The 19,359-nt window shown below is 41.1% G+C and overlaps 1 protein-coding gene and 1 long non-coding RNA gene across 2 annotated transcripts in view; one reads left to right on the forward strand and one right to left on the reverse strand.

Annotated features, from left to right (window-relative positions):
• Positions 1 to 19,359, forward strand: part of LOC122461295 — a 54,238-nt gene that overhangs the window by 15,168 nt on the left and 19,711 nt on the right. The window lies entirely within an intron of this gene.
• Positions 1 to 19,359, reverse strand: part of LOC119860514 (calcium-activated chloride channel regulator 1-like) — a 34,981-nt gene that overhangs the window by 2,496 nt on the left and 13,126 nt on the right. Inside the window, exons 7-13 of the mRNA XM_038414313.2 lie at positions 16,333 to 16,557; positions 15,212 to 15,389; positions 13,612 to 13,718; positions 5,515 to 5,745; positions 4,685 to 4,955; positions 3,486 to 3,650; positions 107 to 343 (exon numbers count right to left, since the gene is read on the reverse strand). Of these exons, the coding sequence (XP_038270241.2) occupies positions 107 to 343; positions 3,486 to 3,650; positions 4,685 to 4,955; positions 5,515 to 5,745; positions 13,612 to 13,718; positions 15,212 to 15,389; positions 16,333 to 16,557 (1,414 nt within the window). The remainder of the gene's footprint in view (positions 1 to 106; positions 344 to 3,485; positions 3,651 to 4,684; positions 4,956 to 5,514; positions 5,746 to 13,611; positions 13,719 to 15,211; positions 15,390 to 16,332; positions 16,558 to 19,359) is intronic.

The following is a 19,359-nucleotide window of genomic DNA, read 5'->3' on the forward strand; positions in this document are numbered from 1 at the left end:
CATAGCTCTTTTCCTCACCTCTCCTTGGCTGGCTCTTCATATGTAATTTCAGATAACTGACAATAATGCATCACTTCCAGCTGACTAAAACAAAACTTCACCTTACCTTGTCCCACATCCAAGTCATTCCCAGGAGCTGTCCAAGACAAGTGAATTTTATCTTCTTCAAATTGAGCCTCAAGGTCAATAATTTTACAGGGTGGGAACACATCAGTAGTTCCTCCTGATGGAACATTCTCCACTACAAAAGAACCTCCTGTTGCAACTCTACTGAAACTTCCTAGCTTTGCTTGAATTTCATCATCACTAACTTCAGGTCTTGGGGCATTCATTTTGATTTCACCTGCCCCAAAAAAGAAAAAAATTGCTCATGCTATTTGAACATTACAAAACTACAAATTGTAACACACTTTTTAATCTAGCATCCTTCTCTCTTTAATCTACTTTTTTTGTTGGCTTATTCAAGCTTAGTGCAAAAATTAGCAAGGCTAAAAACCAAAGTGAACTTCAGGATTCTGCATCCTTGCACAAAACTAAGGCAGACCCCAAAAGCAAACCAGATTTCAAGGGCAGTTGAAAGTAGTGCCTATTATCAGTTAGGGCATTTAAGGTATTGAGCAGGTGTCAGTGGGAAGTGGTTGTGATAAGGTAGCTTCCACCCATCTCAACCTCGGTATTGCAGGCAGCATAAGAATTACAATCATGTAGGAATTTCCTTATTTTTCTGAGTTTAAGTTGGAGACATTTTTTATGTAGACTTCTTTAATTCAGTATATTCTAATTTTCTAGGAATACAGAAAATTGTCACTGTGTGCACACACACATGCAAGAAAGAGGATATGAAATGCAGAAGCTAATGATCTAAAATTAAGGTTGAGAAATCAGGCACTCAAAAGTCAAGAAATTCAAAAAGCTAAGTTTTCTATTACCATGTTATATTTACTCCTGGAGGAGTTCTGCATTACTGCATGCATGCATAATTAATGAGCCCCGCAGATTTTTAATTTTTTGGGCAGAAAAAGCTTCTGCTGAAATGTTGCTGCAGTTCTGCCTTTAGCCCACCAGAGGGTGCTGTGGTGATAGAACAAAGGAGCAGTTCACAGCCAGCTAAGGAAGAGAAAGTCTGCCTTTTTCACAGTGCCTGTCAGGCCAGGTCAGGAGACAGGGGATATGGGGCGATAGACAGCGTGGGGTGTTGGGGGGATCAGACAGGGGTTCATAAGGGCTAGTGGGGGAGGACAGACTGGGGCAGGGGCTGAATGGGAGTGGAGGCACAAGGCTACAGGAGGAAGGGGTGGAGAGAGGTGCAGGGCCACATGGTGAAGGGGTGCAGCGCTACATAGGCACAGGGGGTGGCTGAGTGGGGGCTCAGAGACACATGGGGACGGACACAGGGACAGGAGAGTAGCTGGGTGGGGACATAGACACACATGGGACAGGGGAGGGAGTACAGAGCCACATAGGGACAGGTGCAGGGCCACATGGGGATAGGGCGAGGGGTGTCTGAGTGGGGGTGGAGGGACACGTGGATGGGGGTGCAAGGACACATGGGATGAAGGGATACATGGGGACAGGGACAGATATGCCTGACTGCATGGGAGAGGCTAGGGGTCAGCCAAGGTCAGCATGGGGGCAGTTCCCTAACAATTCCTCCCTGCTCCCCACCCCCCCCAAAGTCCCCCGTGTTCCATACTTTTCCCACCCATACCCAACAATCCTCCAAGTTCACACCCAGGCTCCTTCCCAGCAATTTACTTCCCTGTCCCTGAGCTCCTCCATTACCCCTGACTCCCCCAAGCCTTTGCACTGCTTCTGAGGGGTGCAAGAAATATGGTTCTGTACTGTAGTTTAAATGAATTATTACTCAGTATTATTGCCTAGTAAGGAATCTACTTGTCAAAGATTCCCTGAACCATTTTTGTTGTCTGTATTGTTATAGACATACTTGCTGACAGGTATTTTGAAATAAATAATTGAAACTGGTGTGATTATATTGTGTTATTTTGACAAATAAAATATGCAGAATTTTGCAGAATTTTAAAATATTATGTGCAGAATTTTTAATTTTTTGTTGCTGAATTTTAAATTTTTTGGCACAGAATTCCCCATGGAGTAATAATATATATATTTACCATCATATTGCACAATTTGCTGGGGTGGGTTTTTTTTCGGGGTGGGGGGACGTGTACTGGTATAAGAATGTTAAGGTGTATATTTAACAAGGAAAACAGGAATAGGAAATACTACATTGTGCGAACACTGAGTGAACACTGAGGTACAAATCTTAACTGTTGGAACTTCCTGAGGTATTTGGGTGCCTAATATCTCAAGCTTAGAGTGCGTTTTTTACTCAGTAGAGCTGCCACTCTGTCTACCCAGAGTCAAATCTGCTGGATTAAATGGCAAAAAGCATTTTTTTTTCACCAAACAAACCATTGTTAACCAAGTTCCATTTGCAGAGCAACCTCTGTAACTAGTGCCTTCTAATTATACCCCCAGTTACACTTGTGCAATCCCACTGAAGGCCAGAGGGCTGCATAGATATACTGAGCATGGCATTTGGCTGCAGACCCTGGTGACAATGTACAAGCCAGAAAGAACACAATTTGATTTTCAGATCCTAGGTTGAGTCTGCAGGACTCTGAGTTGTTAACAACACAGTTGTTCTTTATAAATAGAACAATTTTCTTCTGGAGTGATTGAGAAAACAAGTGTAGAATTTGACAATACTATTTTTAAAAAGGCACTTTTCAGAATAAAACTATATTTTAATGATGAATTAAGTGTTTTCTTTGCATTTGATTTCTCTGGGGCCTTTAGATCAAAAGAGAAATGCAAAAATAGTGGAAAGATGAAAAAGTATACTAAGTCACAACACACTCGTAACAGACTCACTGTAAGTATCATTAACTGAAGCTCCATTGATTGAGAAGGCTTAAGCAGTAAGATGTTAATAGCAGTATCCATACCTGTGGTTTCTGGAACTGAGAATCTTTAACTCACATGCCTAATGGAAAGAGTCCTGAACAATGTGTCCAGAAAACCCAACAGAAGAACAGAAAAATTCTCATGTGGATGCATTAAACTGATAACTTTAAATTTCCTGACTTTGAAATGGATTCCCTAAAACCTCATTTTTAAGTCTCAGAGAACATACAAATTTAAAATTTCTAACTTCAGCTGTTTTTTATATGATTTTCAGTTCCAGGATCTTTGGCAACTCCCATGTGTTCCAAAGAGCACTTAATTATTATAATATATATATATTTATAAAATGTGGCACTATACCCAGTATTCATATATAGCAAAAATGCTGTGGTTCCAGCTACTGTTTTCTAAAAGTATAAACAATAGTGGAAAAGATACATGTAACAAATGTTAAGGTTAAAAAGCTTTTTGTGAATCTAAATGATCTCCCATTCACCCATCTTGAGAGAGAGAGAGAGAGAGAGATGAGAATTTTCTACTTCATAAATGTTTCTTACCATTTTCTATGTAGCCTGGAACATACAAGGCTCGGCTCTGCCTGCGGCCAAGTCTGACAGTCTTATTTCTCCCCTGGATATGCACTTTTAAGTTGTATCTACCATTTCCCTTGAAAGATGTAAAGTACTTTGAATAGATTCCATCATTCTTGGTAATATCAGCACCTTGACATACAAATATTAATAATTACCCATCCAAACAAGGTACCTTTGTTAAGAAAGGGCATTTTTTGCTGTTCATAAACACATAGGGTCTACTCTTTCTTCTATTGAAATCAATAAGAGCTTTCATACGGACTTGGGTGAGAACAGGATCTGTCCCATTGTGTTGACATGAGCTGATTACTTATTTAACTGGAGATAACAATGTAGCATTAAAAATGTTATTGTGTATTTACTGTTGTTTCCAATAGGCCAGCAGTTCTCAACTACTGCTTAGTAGTTCTCCATAGTAGTCTGATCTGTGTAGCCCTTCTTGGTGGTCTGCAGACTAAAATACTTTGAGATTGAAGCAATGATGGAATGTGGGGAGGAGAGAGTCTACAGTTTGCATTACATGGTTCAGATAATGGAGAAGTTGGAGAACAATAGAACTATGCATTTGAATCACATCACCACTGTAGGCACAATAGATTTGAAAAGGAGAATAATAATCCATGTAATTCATACTTTTGAAGGAGATGTTTTTAACATTAGCTATACTGCCTATATAACATGTGACAAGCTATAGAAACAGACTCTCGCTCTCCTGTTCTGCCACCTGCATCCCCTCTGCAGGGCAGATCTGTATGTAAAATATACACAAGTTCAAACAGTGAATATGGCTGAATCAGACCCACAAGGCAATTGACCCCTTTCTGTCCTTGTGCTGACTATTTGCATCATGGGTAACAGCACAGGAGAGGGAGAAGGCTCTGCACAACCATGACACTCCCCTTTTTCTTGGGCACAGTTTCTCTCTCTCCTCCTTCCTAACACACCCAACAGTGTAAGTGCACCAACATGTCAGGGCACACATGTTGCACCAGTTTAGACCTAGTGCAGTTTATTCTCATCCTGAAGCTGTGGGGAGACCAGAGTTACCATCTCCCTCAACTTGATGCCTCTTGTTCTGTGCTCATGGCATAGGCATGACTGAACCAAAATGGGGAACGTATACATTTCTAGACAAAATGTCAGTAAAGTAATAATTAGATTACCTGAACCATCATCAAGGAGTTTGAGCTCCACTGCAGATCCAGTCTGTGGTTCAACAGTGGCCATCACGGTTGCGCCAAGAACAGGCAAAAATCCTTGACTAACTTCTGCATAAATCACCATTGGATTAGGGAAGTTGTTTGTATCCTTATTCATGTGGGCTTTCACAGTCACTGGAGGCACACTCAAAGATGCTGCTCGAGATGTTACTATCATTGATATGACTTGAGAAACTCTGTGGTTATTTTGAATCCAATATAACCAATCTCCCACCTGCAAATCAAATAGATATAAAAATATAATATAAAAACTTCATTATTCTAAGGGCAGCTTTGTGTTTCCCTTAGTTAATTATTATCTTAGTTCAGGGGAGATTTCCCAAGGCAAAAAGGGCAATTAGGGTATTGCTACAGGACCACAGCTAAGGTAATTTGGGTACCTTACTTGTGATTCTTCATGCTCTCAAATATTAGGTTTCTTTTAAATTTAACCTTATATCTGAATTTCTCAATTTTAGTGGTGGATGTTTGAGAATTATCACATTCTTGGAAGGATTAGAACCTGTATATTATAAATATGTACCCTCAAGCTTAATTTCCCCATAATTCAATATTTTGTCTGGCCATCTTGTGTACTTGGGATGTGTATAGTGCATAATAAAAAATTAGGAAGAGCACAGTCAAGCAACTTCCATGGCAAGTCAGTTGAGTTACATGAAGGATAAAATTGGTTCATTAGGAATATATGTTTATAACTTCTAAAAAGAGAAGGTGCATTTTAGTCTATGAAAATGTTAACATGTTTGGATAATAAAACAAAGTTTAGTTTTTACCTCTGCAGTGCCTGATATATTCAGTCGAGCAGTTTGGAGGTTTAGATTACTAACTGTGAAGCCTGAAGTTCTATATTCTTTTCCTTTCGGGTCCCTCAGTAAAATGTCTGGTGGAGATGTGCTTTGATCCCATGTAACTACAAAGAAGGTGTCATTTCCCACAGTGCTATCTATAGTCACTGTACCATTCATCCACTGCTTGACTGCGACACTACGAGCTGTACTTTCAAGCTATTAGACAAATGAAATATGTTTTATGGCAAGTTAGCAGATAAACACTTAAAATACCAGTAATTTCAAAATGGTTCATTTTCCTCTTAAAGGGGAGAACAAATCAATAATATTCTTGTGGGGAGAAAATACCAAAGATACCCCCACAGCAGCATTTAACTTTGAAAATGGGAACTAAACAAAAATGAGGAGGTTAAATGGAAATTAAAAGGAACAGTCAAAGGAATGAAATGCTTTCAAATTGTATGCAAAGTTTTAAAAAACACAAGGACAGAGGCTCAAAAGAAATGTATACCTCAAATAAAAAAAATGCTGTTAGTTTTTGTCCCTCTTGCTAGCTGCTCTTCACATTCTTTTTTGGCCTTCCTAATTATACTTCTGCACTTGATTTGCAAGAGTTTGTTCTGTTCTATTTTCCTTAGTAGGATTTCACTTCCAATTTTTAAAACATGTCTTTTTGTTTCTAACCACATCTGTTTACTCTGCTGTTTAGTCATGATGGCAGTGTTTTGGTCCTCTTCCTGTGTTTGAGTACATCAGAGGCGGGAACCCAGCCAAACAATCACTGAAGCCACTGGATGATCAAAGTGCTAAAGGAGCACTCAAGGAAAACCAGATCTTTGTGGAGAAGCTAAATGAATTATTTGCATCAGTCTTCACTGCAGAGCATGTGAGGGAGCCATTCTTTTTAGGTGACAAATTTGAGGAACTATCCCAGACTGAGGTGCCAGTGTAGGAGTTTTTGGAACAAATAGATAAATTAAACAGTAATAAGTCACCAGGACCAGATGGTATTCACCCAAGAGTTCTTAAGGAACTCAGATATGAAATTGCAGAACTACTAACTGTGGTATGTAACCTATTGCTTAAATCAGCCTCTGTACCATATGACTGCTGGATAGCTAAGGCAATGCTGAGTTTTTAAAAAAGCTCCAGAGGCGATCCTTGCAATTACAGGGCAGTAAGCCTAACTCCAGTACCAGGCAAATTGGTTGAAATTAGTAAAGAACAGAATTATCAGACTTATAGATGAATGTGATATGTTGGGCAAGAGTCAATATGGCTTCGATAAAAGGGAATCATGTCTCATCAATCTACTGTATTAGTATTCTTTGAGGGGGTCAACAATTTTGACACGGTCTCCCACAGTATTCTTGCCAGTAAGTTAAAGAAGCATGGACTGGATGAATGGACTATAAGGGGGATAGAAAGCTGGCTAGATTGTCGGGCTCAATGGGTAGTGATCAATGGCTCCATGTCTAGTTGGCAGCCGGTATCAAGTGGAGTGCCCCAAGGGTCGATCCTCGGGCTGGTTTTATTCAATATCGTCATTAATGATCTGGAGGATGGCGTGGATTGCACCCTCAGCAAGTTTGCAGATGACACCAAACTGGGAGGAGAGGTAGATATACTGGAGGGTAGGGATAGGATACTGAGGGACCTAGACAAATTAGAGGATTGGGCCAAAAGAAATCTGATGAGGTTCAACAAGGACAAATGCAGAGTCCTGCACTTAGGACGGAAGAATCCCATGCACCGCTACAGACTAGGGACCGAATGACTCGGCAGCAGTTCTGCAGAAAAGGACCTAGGGGTTACAGTGGACGAGAAGCTGGATATGAGTGACCAGTGTGCCCTTGTTGCCAAGAAGGCCAATGGCATTTTGGGCTGTATAAGTAGGGGCATTGCCAGCAGATCGAGGAACGTGATCGTTCCACTCTAGTCGACATTGGTGAGGCCTCATCTGGAGTACTGTGTCCAGTTTTGGGCCCCACACTACAAGAAGGATGTGGAAAAATTGGAAAACGTCCAGTGGAGGGCAACAAAAATGATTAGGGGACTGGAACACATGACTTATGAGGAGACGCTGAGAGAATTGGGATTGTTTAGTCTGCGGAAGAGAAGAATGAGGGGGGATTTGATAGCTGCTTTCAACTACCTGAAAGGGGGTTCCAAAGAGGATGATCTAGACTTTTCTAAGTGGTAGCAGATGACAGAACGAGGAGTAATGATCTGAAATTGCAGTGGGGGAGGTTTAGGTTGGATATTAGGAAAAACTTTTTCACTAGGAGGGTGGTGAAACACTGGAATGCGTCACCTAGGAAGGTGGTGGAATCTCCTTCCTTAGAAGTTTTTAAGGTGAGGCTTGACAAAGCCCTGGCTGGGATGATTTAGTTGGGGATTGTTCTGCTTTGAGCAGGGGGTTGCACTAGATGACCTCCCGAGGTCCCTTCCAACTCTGATATTCTGTGATTCTATGATAATTGTGGACAAGAGTGATCCAGTGCCTACACTGTATGAGGACTACCTCATATCGGATCGCTACCCCTTCCTGCTTCTCCACGTGGGCACCAATGATACTGCCAAGAATGACCTTGAGCGGATCACTGCGGACTACGTGGCTCTGGGAAGAAGGATAAAGGAGTTGGAGGCGCAAGTGGTGTTCTCGTCCATCCTCCCCGTGGAAGGAAAAGGCCTGGGTAGGGACCGTCGAATCGTGGAGGTCAACGAATGGCTACGCAGGTGGTGTCGGAGAGAAGGCTTTGGATTCTTTGACCATGGGATGGTGTTCCATGAAGGAGGAGTGCTGGGCAGAGACGGGCTCCATCTTACGAAGAGAGGGAAGAACATCTTTGCCAGCAGGCTGGCTAACCTAGTGAGGAGGGCTTTAAACTAGGTTCACCGGGGGAAGGAGACCAAAGCCCTGAGGTAAGTGGGAAAGCGGGATATCGGGAGGAAGCACAGGCAGGAATGTCTGTGAGGGGAGGGCTCCTGCCTCATACTGGGAATGAGGGGCGATCAACAGGTTATCTCAAGTGCTTATATACAAATGCACAAAGCCTTGGAAACAAGCAGGGAGAACTGGAGGTCCTGGTGATGTCAAGGAATTATGACGTGATTGGAATAACAGAGACTTGGTGGGATAACTCACATGACTGGAGTACAGTCATGGATGGTTATAAACTGTTCAGGAAGGACAGGCAGGGCAGAAAAGGTGGGGGAGTAGCACTGTATGTAAGGGAGCAGTATGACTGCTCAGAGCTCCGGTACGAAACTGTGGAAAAACCTGAGTGTCTCTGGATTAAGTTTAGAAGTGTGTGCAACAAGAGTGATGTCATGGTGGGAGTCTGCTATAGACCACCGGACCAGGGGGATGAGGTGGATGAGGCTTTCTTCCGGCAACTCATGGAAGCTACTAGATCGCATGCCCTGATTCTCATGGGTGACTTTAATTTTCCTGATATCTGCTGGGAGAGCAATACAGCGGTGCATAGACAATCCAGGAAGTTTTTGGAAAGCGTAGGGGACAATTTCCTGGTGCAAATGCTAGGGGAGCCAACTAGGGGGAGCGCTTTTCTTGACCTGCTGCTCACAAACCGGGTAGAATTAGTGGGGGAAGCAAAAGTGGATGGGAATCTGGGAGGCAGTGACCATGAGTTGGTTGAGTTCAGGATCCTGACGCAGGGAAGAAAGGTAAGCAGCAGGATACGGACCCTGGACTTCAGGAAAGCAGACTTTGACTCCCTCAGGGAACAGATGGCCAGGATCCCCTGGGGGACTAACATGAAAGGGAAGGGAGTCCAGGAGAGCTGGCTGTATTTCAAGGAATCCCTGTTGAGGTTACAGGGACAAACCATCCCGATGAGTCGAAAGAATAGTAAATATGGCAGGCGACCAGCTTGGCTTAATGGTGAAATCCTAGCGGATCTTAAACATAAAAAAGAAGCTTACAAGAAGTGGAAGGTTGGACATATGACCAGGGAAGAGTATAAAAATATTGCTCGGGCATGTAGGAAAGATATCAGGAGGGCCAAATCGCACCTGGAGCTGCAGCTAGCAAGAGATGTCAAGAGTAACAAGAAGGGTTTCTTCAGGTATGTTGGCAACAAGAAGAAAGCCAAGGAAAGTGTGGGCCCCTTACTGAATGAGGGAGGCAAGCTAGTGACAGAGGATGTGGAAAAAGCTAATGTACTCAATGCTTTTTTTGCCTCTGTTTTCACTAACAAGGTCAGCTCCCAGACTGCTGTGCTGGGCATCACAAAATGGGGAAGAGATGGCCAGCCCTCTGTAGAGATAGAGGTGGTTAGGGACTATTTAGAAAAGCTGGACGTGCACAAGTCCATGGGGCCGGACGAATTGCATCCGAGAGTGCTGAGGGAATTGGCGGCTGTGATTGCAGAGCCCTTGGCCATTATCTTTGAAAACTCGTGGCGAACGGGGGAAGTCCCGGATGACTGGAAAAAGGCTAATGTAGTGCCCATCTTTAAAAAAGGGAAGAAGGAGGATCCTGGGAACTACAGGCCGGTCAGCCTCACCTCAGTCCCTGGAAAAATCATGGAGCAGGTCCTCAAAGAATCAATCCTGAAGCACTTAGAGGAGAGGAAAGTGATCAGGAACAATCAGCATGGATTCACCAAGGGAAGGTCATGCCTGACTAATCTAATCGCCATTTATGATGAGATTACTGGTTCTGTGGATGAAGGGAAAGCAGTGGATGTATTGTTTCTTGACTTTAGCAAAGCTTTTGACACGGTCTCCCACAGCATTCTTGTCAGCAAGTTAAGGAAGTATGGGCTGGATGAATGCACTATAAGGTGGGTAGAAAGCTGGCTAGATTGTCGGGCTCAACGGGTAGTGATCAATGGCTCCATGTCTAGTTGGCAGCCAGTGTCAAGTGGAGTGCCCCAGGGGTCGGTCCTGGGGCCCGTTTTGTTCAATATCTTCATAAATGATCTGGAGGATGGTGTGGATTGCACTCTCAGCAAATTTGCGGATGATACTAAACTGGGAGGAGTGGTAGATACGCTGGAGGGGAGGGATAGGATACAGAAGGACCTAGACAAATTGGAAGATTGGGCCAAAAGAAATCTAATGAGGTTCAATAAGGATAAGTGCAGGGTCCTGCACTTAGGATGGAAGAATCCAATGCACCGCTACAGACTAGGGACCGAATGGCTCGGCAGCAGTTCTGCGGAAAAGGACCTAGGGGTGACAGTGGACGAGAAGCTGGATATGAGTCAGCAGTGTGCCCTTGTTGCCAAGAAGGCCAATGGCATTTTGGGATGTATAAGTAGGGGCATAGCGAGCAGATCGAGGGACGTGATCGTTCCCCTCTATTCGACACTGGTGAGGCCTCATCTGGAGTACTGTGTCCAGTTTTGGGCCCCACACTACAAGAAGGATGTGGATAAATTGGAAAGAGTACAGCGAAGGGCAACAAAAATGATTAGGGGTCTAGAGCACATGACTTATGAGGAGAGGCTGAGGGAGCTGGGATTGTTTAGTCTGCAGAAGAGAAGAATGAGGGGGGATTTGATAGCTGCTTTCAACTACCTGAAAGGGGGTTTCAAAGAGGATGGCTCTAGACTGTTCTCAATGGTAGCAGATGACAGAACGAGGAGTAATGGTCTCAAGTTGCAATGGGGGAGGTTTAGATTGGATATTAGGAAAAACTTTTTCACTAAGAGGGTGGTGAAACACTGGAATGCGTTACCTAGGGAGGTGGTAGAATCTCCTTCCTTAGAGGTTTTTAAGGTCAGGCTTGACAAAGCCCTGGCTAGGATGATTTAACTGGGACTTGGTCCTGCTTTGAGCAGGGGGTTGGACTAGATGACCTTCTGGGGTCCCTTCCAACCCTGATATTCTATGATTCTATGATTCTATGATAGGACGTTCAGAAAGCCAGAAAAGGTCCCTCACCAAAGGCTCTTAAGCAAAGTAAGCAGTCATGGGATAAGAGGGAAGGTCCTCTCCTGGATTAGTAACTGATTAAAAGACAGGAAACAAAGGGTAGGAATAAATAGTGAGTTTTCAGAATGGAGAGAGGTAAATAGCAGAGTTCCCCAGGGATCTGTACTGGTCTACTGCTGTTCAACATATTCGTAAGTGATCTGAAAAAAGGGATAAAATAAAATAGTTTACTGTAAACGTTGAAAAGCTGACTGCAAAGAGTTACAAAGGGATCTCATAAAATTGAGTGATTGGGCAACAAAATGGCAGATGAAATTCAGTGTTGATAAATGCAAAGTAATGCACATTGGAAAACATAATCCCAACTATACATACAAAATGATGGGGTCTAAATTAGCTGTTACCACTCAAGAAAGAGATCTTGGAGTCATTGTGAATAGTAATCTGAAAACATCCACTCAATGGGCAGCAGCAGTCAAAAAAGCTAACAGAATGTTAGGAACCACTAGGAAAGGGACAGATAATAAGAAAGTAAATACCATAGTGCTGCTATGTAAATCCATGATGGCCACCCCTTGAATACTGTGTGCAGTTCTGGTAGCCCCATCTCAAAAAAAGAGATATTAGAATTGTAAAAAGTACAGAGAAGGGAAAAAAAAAAGATTAAGGGTATGGAACAGCTTCCATATGAGAAGAGAATAAAAAGACTTGAGTGTTCAGGTTAAAAAAGAAATGACTAAGGGAGTATATGATAGAGGTATATTAAATCATGAAGGGTGTGGAGAAAGTGAATAGGGAAGTGTTAGTTACTCCTTCACATAAATCAAGAACTAGAGGTCACCCAATGAAATGAATAATCAGCAGGTTTAATACAAACATAAAGAAGTACTTCTTCACACAACATACAGTCAACCTGTAGAACTTGTTGCCAGGGGATGTTGTGAGGACCAAAATATAACTGGGTTCTAGAAAGAATTAGATAAATTCATGGAGGATAGGTCCATCAATGGCTACTCGCCAAGATGGGCAGGCATGCAGCCTCATGCTCTGAGTGTCCCTAAACCTCTGACTGCCAGAAGCTGGGACTGGAGGACAGGCGATGGATCAGTCGATAAATTGCCCTGTTCTATTCGTTCCCTCTGAAGCATCTGGCACTGGCCACTGTCAGAAGCCAGGTTACTGGGCTAGATGGACCATTGGTCTGACCCAGTATGGCCATTCTTAAGTTCTTGTCAAGACCAGTATATAATTGCAAAGAAGCTAAGTAATCCATGACCAAACCTATATTAGTTGTTGTGCATGATTCAGATAAAGTGCAAAACTGGGTCCATAGCAGAGATTTAACAAAGTGAGGGCTGTGTTGTTAAGTTATAAAAAGCACAACCCAAGAGCTATGGTAGAAATAGGAGGAGGGGATAACTCAGTACTACTAGCCTCAATTATTTTGAAGAAATCATCGCTGAGTTGAAATAGATCATGAGACGTGTCAGGAAAGCTGGGAATCAAAATGTTATCTATTGTTTAGAAGAGAAGCAGTTAATATAGTTTCCTCATTATTGATAACGTTAGTACAGTAACTATTCTCTGGAAGACAAGATCACTTATTTACATACATCCACATACACATAGTCTACTGTTGAGAAAAGCCCACTTCCACTTTAACTGAATTGTCTCATTAGCACTGACCCCCCACTTGGTAAGGCAACTCCCATCTTTTCATGTACTGTGTCTATATACCCTCCTACTATATTTTCCATTCCATGCATCTGATGAAGTGGGCTTTAGCCCATGAAAGCTTATGCCCAAGTAAATTTGTTAGTCTCTAAGGTGCCACAAGTACTCCTCGTTTTTGCTGATACAGACTAACACGGCTACCACTCTGAAACCTGTCACACATACTATGGTATTTCTGCCTACCTCTATCTATATAAGTCCCTTTGCATTAGCTAATTGTGAGAAATTTTAATTTTCTTTGTTTCATTATCTATTTCATTTTATTGTTAATAACAGACCACACACACACACACACACACTGCCATTTCCAAATATCAGTTTATATTTTAAGATCAGTCACTGGCAGTGCAATAGTTAAGATTAGAGACTACTAAAATTACTCTTAATTGACCAGTAACTGATTAATAATGTGAAAAAACAAACAAAATTTGAAACTCAGACCTGAATAGACTGTTCAGAAATATTTCCACTTCCTGATGAAATTCCACTGAATGCATCAATTAGGCCATTGGAATCAACTGTATCTGTGGCAGACAACTTTAAGCCTCCTGAAATGTGATTGTTAAAATAATCAGAATAGTCATTTACTGTAAATTAGTAGGTTTTTGTTATGTGCCTTATGTTAGTTTAGCTGTTGCTATAGAGCACAGTGTTAGTTTGATAAATTAAATTTTGATCTTTTATTATTCTTTATTCATGGGGCAGTGCAGGGAGGAACCGCTGGGTGATGGGGAATCAATTAATACAAACACCCAGAGAGTTCCTGCAAAGCAAGTCTGACCTGGAAAATGATCCCATCTGTTCACTATTTAACTCCACCTAGCTTGGTCTGATGAAGAACTGTCACCTGTAGCATTTCATCAAGTGCAGTGCTCACTCACTCATGGGCTGCTCTTGGTAAGTCTGGACTCTGAGCCATGGACCTATAAAGTGCAATTCCACTCTGAAAAACACCTCTGTAAAAATGACATGGTGGAATTCCACGTTTACTGCTTCTCAGTGACTCAGATCAAATCTGCTTAGTTTACAAATATAACGTTTGGGCCTCTTTTTCATTTGTGCCGAGCACCCATAATGACAATGGGAACTTCTGGTGCTCAATATCTTTGGAAATCTGGCCATTTATTTAAAACACTGAGCACTGCCTGCTGAGACTGGGCTCTGAAAGACGAGCTGCGTTCTTTCTGGCTCATACAATCACTTACCACTAAAGATTCTGTGATCAGAACATAGTGAACTATTCTGTTATAGTACACAAACCAGAACAGAATTCAGGTTGTTCTTCCACAGCCATGTTGGCTGTACAGTGCTAACAAGAGTAAAAAGCAGTACAATCTTATTTAAGTCCCTGAAGCAACCAAATGTGACTCTGAATACACAAAATGAGCATCTCTGTAGACTAAGAAGGTGCAATTTATACATAGTCACTATTCAGAGTAAAGCTACATTCTAAATCAACACATGGAATTCCCATTGGTAGTTGCCCTGTACTGCAGCCTCACCCTGATCCCATTTGGCTTTCTTTAAAATGGCTGAAGGTAAAAGTAACAGTGCAGCTCCAACTCAAAAATCCAAAGCAGACCTGACTGAGCCTCCTAGTTTGCAAGAGCCTGTGGTTGCTGATTCCTCAGCTAGAGCCCTCTAGCTGTGATTATTTGTGAGTTGGTAATTGTTTAACTATTTAGGACATTAATAGATTTGCATATTACGGCTATGTAAACATCAGAAATAAAATGTTAATCATTTAAACACGAGCTTATCTTTTTGTTTTGAGGAACATCCTCCAGTAACATAATTATCAAACCTTGCTATTTAGCAGGGTGTTATCAGGATACAGTTTTTTTAAAGCAAGAACAGATAAAGATAAATAATTGCTCCCAATATTGTTGTGTTTATTTAGGTGAAAATAAGCATTCTGTAAATACGACTGGAATTAGGTGACTAAGTTTACTTTCTTTTCATATTACAAATTGTAAACCTCTCTATTTTCATGCTTCATGTATGCAAGCCAAAAACAGAGTTAGTTTAGAAAGTTACTCACCTGTCACATCTGAAAATTGTTCTAGTTCTGAAGCAGCATTTGGCCCCAAAGCAATGGTGTGAATGATTGATCCACTGTTTTTCACCACTGTAAGGCAACGGCTCATACCTGAATCCTCTCCATCCGTCAGCAGTACAATTTCAGAACCATCGAGATTAGAGTATTTTTGTTTAATCACCTGAATTGATAAGAAAATTTCAGGTATTAGCCATAGGACTTTATTGTAAATGTTAGCTGCTATAACAAAGGCAGTGTCTACATCAAGAGAAATTCTTAAAGTTCAAGTGTAAGGCAAAATCTTTTCCTTACAAGTGTGAATTGTTTTGGTGTAGGAGGCTGTGTCATGTGGCAACAGCTGAATTGAAGGTGTCTGAATTACACTGCCTGTACAGGGCAGGATGGTTCAGGGAAGAGGTGTCTAAGGGTAGCACACTCCTTACAGCATTCCAAGGAGTAGTAACATGTGTCCGCCGGCCCCCACTCCAGGTCCTGCTGCCAATGACAGCATATGCCCAGGGCATGTGGAAGCCTGTCCATGCCCATTGAAACTATGGAAAATTATCTTTAATGCAGTTCTGTTCTGGAAAGTAACTTGAGAAATCATGGAGCATGAAGGTGCCATTTTACATAACCCCTTTTCAGAATAAAGCCATGCTTAAACCAATGTTAAAATAAACAAAATTTGGATTTTCTATATGAGAAGTTATATGATTTTGATCTTCTGCACAATTCCTTGAGATTCCGGCAAAGCATTCTTGTAAGATTTTCTCAAAGCAATCTTATTTTTTGCTAGTATAAACATAACAGGGCCTTGTTAATTTCTTAACTCAATAGGAGCAGTTTCAGGGCCTAACTTGATTGAGCTTCCTAAGCCTCTCACTATAAAATACATTTTAGAAACCTCTAATTGTTCTTGTAGCTGTCTTTCTGAACTCCTTCCAGTTTCCCCATCCCCTTTGAAATGTGGATACCAGAACCAGAGACAGTATTCCAGTAATGATCTCAGTACTCCTGTACACAGAGGTGATATCACCTCCCTACTCCTACTCACTATTCTCCTCCTAATTCCATTTCATTATCACTGCATTCCAGGACACATTCCCCCTAATGTTCTCCTTCACCTCAAATCCTTTGCGTACTCCTTCACAGATGTTAGTTCCTCCATTAGCTGATATAGGCAGGCAACTGATAAGACTCTGGCGTACATTTTCACTGACTATTTGTTTTAGATAAGTTTCAATTTTAGCTGTAGAATGGAATGTGACAATTCCAACCCAGGAACCCATTTCGACAATCTGTAGCAGGAATATCTCCGCAGCTTGGTAGAGACGTTTAATGCGGTTATTCTGCAGGGGAAGAAAGGGACGTACTTAGAGCTATCAAGGTTTTTCAAGAGAGATCGCAAAAAGCAAGAATACACCAATTACTAATGTTGTTCAGTTTGTACTGATAAATGGGAATGTACCTGCCATCGAGTAGATGAGAGATTTGAGGGGAAAATATGGAAAATTAGACAGATATCCAATATCTGGGTACCCCAAACTACCTTACATATCATCCCCAGGCATATTCTTCCAGATCAGTGGAGATGTGTACTATGTTCTGCTATCATGGAAGGGTATCTGCATATTGAAACATCTAGGAGATATATAACTGTGTCAGCCAAACAGCATTCTAATAATGTGGTGATGTTCCTCACAAATACTTTTCTTTCACATTGTTTAGATAAAATGGCTTCAGCCTCAGAGAACAGTACTCAATTTACCTATGAGTTAGGATAGCCCTTCTATTTCACAGTTTCCTGGCACTTTGAAAATTTGGTAATTTCAGTGAAAGAATTTATTTTAAATGTAAATATTTGAACAGATTGCTGAAAACCAGCTGAGAAAGTTTACCCTTAGAAACTTTCCTTTCTCTATAAAACTAGCTCTCATTATTCTTGATCTAGTTAAGGATACTCTTCCTCTCCTATATTAAGATTAAGGGATGGGCTGATTTATATCTTTTATCTCTGGAAATCTAGTACATGTTTGCCACTTAATAGCTTTGGGGTGAATTTGATGCTAATGACAGTAAAATGCTCATAGTAATAGTCTACATAAGCTTTTCCAATCTGAAATCTCTCCAGAAGAAGGAATGCCAGCTGTATCAAAACATGTGGTTGTGAGATCATAGAATATCAGGATTGGAAGGGACCTCAGGAGGTCATCTAGTCCAACCCTCTGCTCAAAGCAGGACCAATCTCCAATTTTTGCCCCAAATCCCTAAATGGCCCCCTCAAGGATTGAACTCACAACCCTGGGTTTAGCAGGCCAATGCTCAAACCACTGAGTTATCCCTCCAAGATGATGGGGATAAATAATCATTAGAGAACACCATGCTCATTTTTACTTGTGATCTAGAATTTGAAATATTATCTCTAGAGGGAAAAGGTTGGTGCATTTACATCCTGTGCCCGTCTCAGTCCCCAGTTGGGTGATTTCATAGCATGCGTCAGGCATGACAGACATTTATCACATCATAACTTCACAAGATAATTTGGGAAAACTGTCAATATGTGCTGAAGATCAGTCCCAGGAATGGACTTGTATGGTATGGCATGGCAAGAATAAATTGTGTTGGGAGAGCAGTACAGGGGAAGCTTACACAGGGTATAACTGCCCTGTACCTGCTTTCAGCCAGTATTTAGTACTTTACTTTCAAGAGCACTGAATTCCATTCTGCTCAACTGTAGCTCATCACAAAATGCATCACTTATTTGAGATCCATATCTTTCTTTGTCCCAAAGAAAATAAAATTATGATTTGATATTGAGAAATACTGAATTACAAAACTGAAAGCATATAAAACATTATATAGTACCCTGTAGGCCACAGAAATACTCCATATGCCATTTTAAACATCTTCCTGTGTATTTTCACTGAATTCATTATTGTGGGTTTGTGTCAAATATTTTAAGAGACACTCACGACCTGTTTAAGGCCCATAAATTATCTTTTTGAGAAAGAAGATGGATACCAGATACCATCCTTTGCAAATTCCATACCATAAGCCTAAGATTTTTTGATCAAAACTTCATCATTTGGCTCCTCAGTGGAGTTGTGTTGATTGTTGAACTGAAGAAAGCTATAGTAGAACTCTTATTTATACCATATAATAATATATATGGAGTACATGACAGTGTAATATATCATGAACTGGGGATTTTAATGTTATTCCTCGATGATGAAATTTTGAGTGACTATATTTGGTATGACAGAAAAAAGAAAGCATTTTTAGAATGTTTTAGAGAGGTTTTAATTTTTTTATATTGGGACTACTTTATATCCCTCCATCTGTAAAGCCAGGTGCCTTTGTTATCATTATCCAACCACAGAGGGCTCATAAAGACTTCTAAAAATTGCAGAAGTTTTTTTTCCAGACATAAAGATGCCACCATTTTAAAGCGAGATATCTGGGGCCTCTCCAGGGCACAAAAGGATGTTGTGCCTCCCATAGGGAAGCTGAGGATCTTCTCTTCCCAGAGATATATTGGTGGGAAGGTCCTATTTCTAGCACTGAACGTTTGAGATATATCAAACTTGAAAGTTGTAACATATTTGAGAACAGACGTTGTCACTAGCTCAGGATTGAATGTTTGAAACAAATACATTAGGGATAAGGAAATTCTGTATATTAGGGAAAGAATACATCAGAGGTTCATATAAAAATAGCTCTTGGAAGCTGGGTAGTGGTTTGGAATGTAAGAATAAAACCTGGGGGGATGGATTTATGGGCAGAAGGCAGGTGAAGCTTGAAAAGGTACAGGATAAACTTCAAAAAATGTGGCAAACTTATCACATGATTCTCACTTCTACGTGCTATTTATACATATGAACACACCTTATTCAGGGAGGTTATATTGCATTTACTTTAAGAATGGTAAATTTGAGGCCCTAAACAGATTGAGAGTCTCTGTAAAGGCTCATATTACCTGAAGCAGCCTTTACAAGAAGAGAATTGTGTTAAATTTAAATTAAAAAAAAAGCCTCACCCTGGTTAATCCAGCATCACTTTATGATAACCCAAATTTTTGACTCATTAGGATGAATGATTATGAGGAAAAGTATTTCATTTTTATTTTGCTATACTTAGTGACATATATTTAT

This window comes from Dermochelys coriacea, chromosome 8, assembly GCF_009764565.3.
Source record: "Dermochelys coriacea isolate rDerCor1 chromosome 8, rDerCor1.pri.v4, whole genome shotgun sequence".
In the NCBI taxonomy this organism is placed as follows: domain Eukaryota; kingdom Metazoa; phylum Chordata; order Testudines; family Dermochelyidae; genus Dermochelys; species Dermochelys coriacea.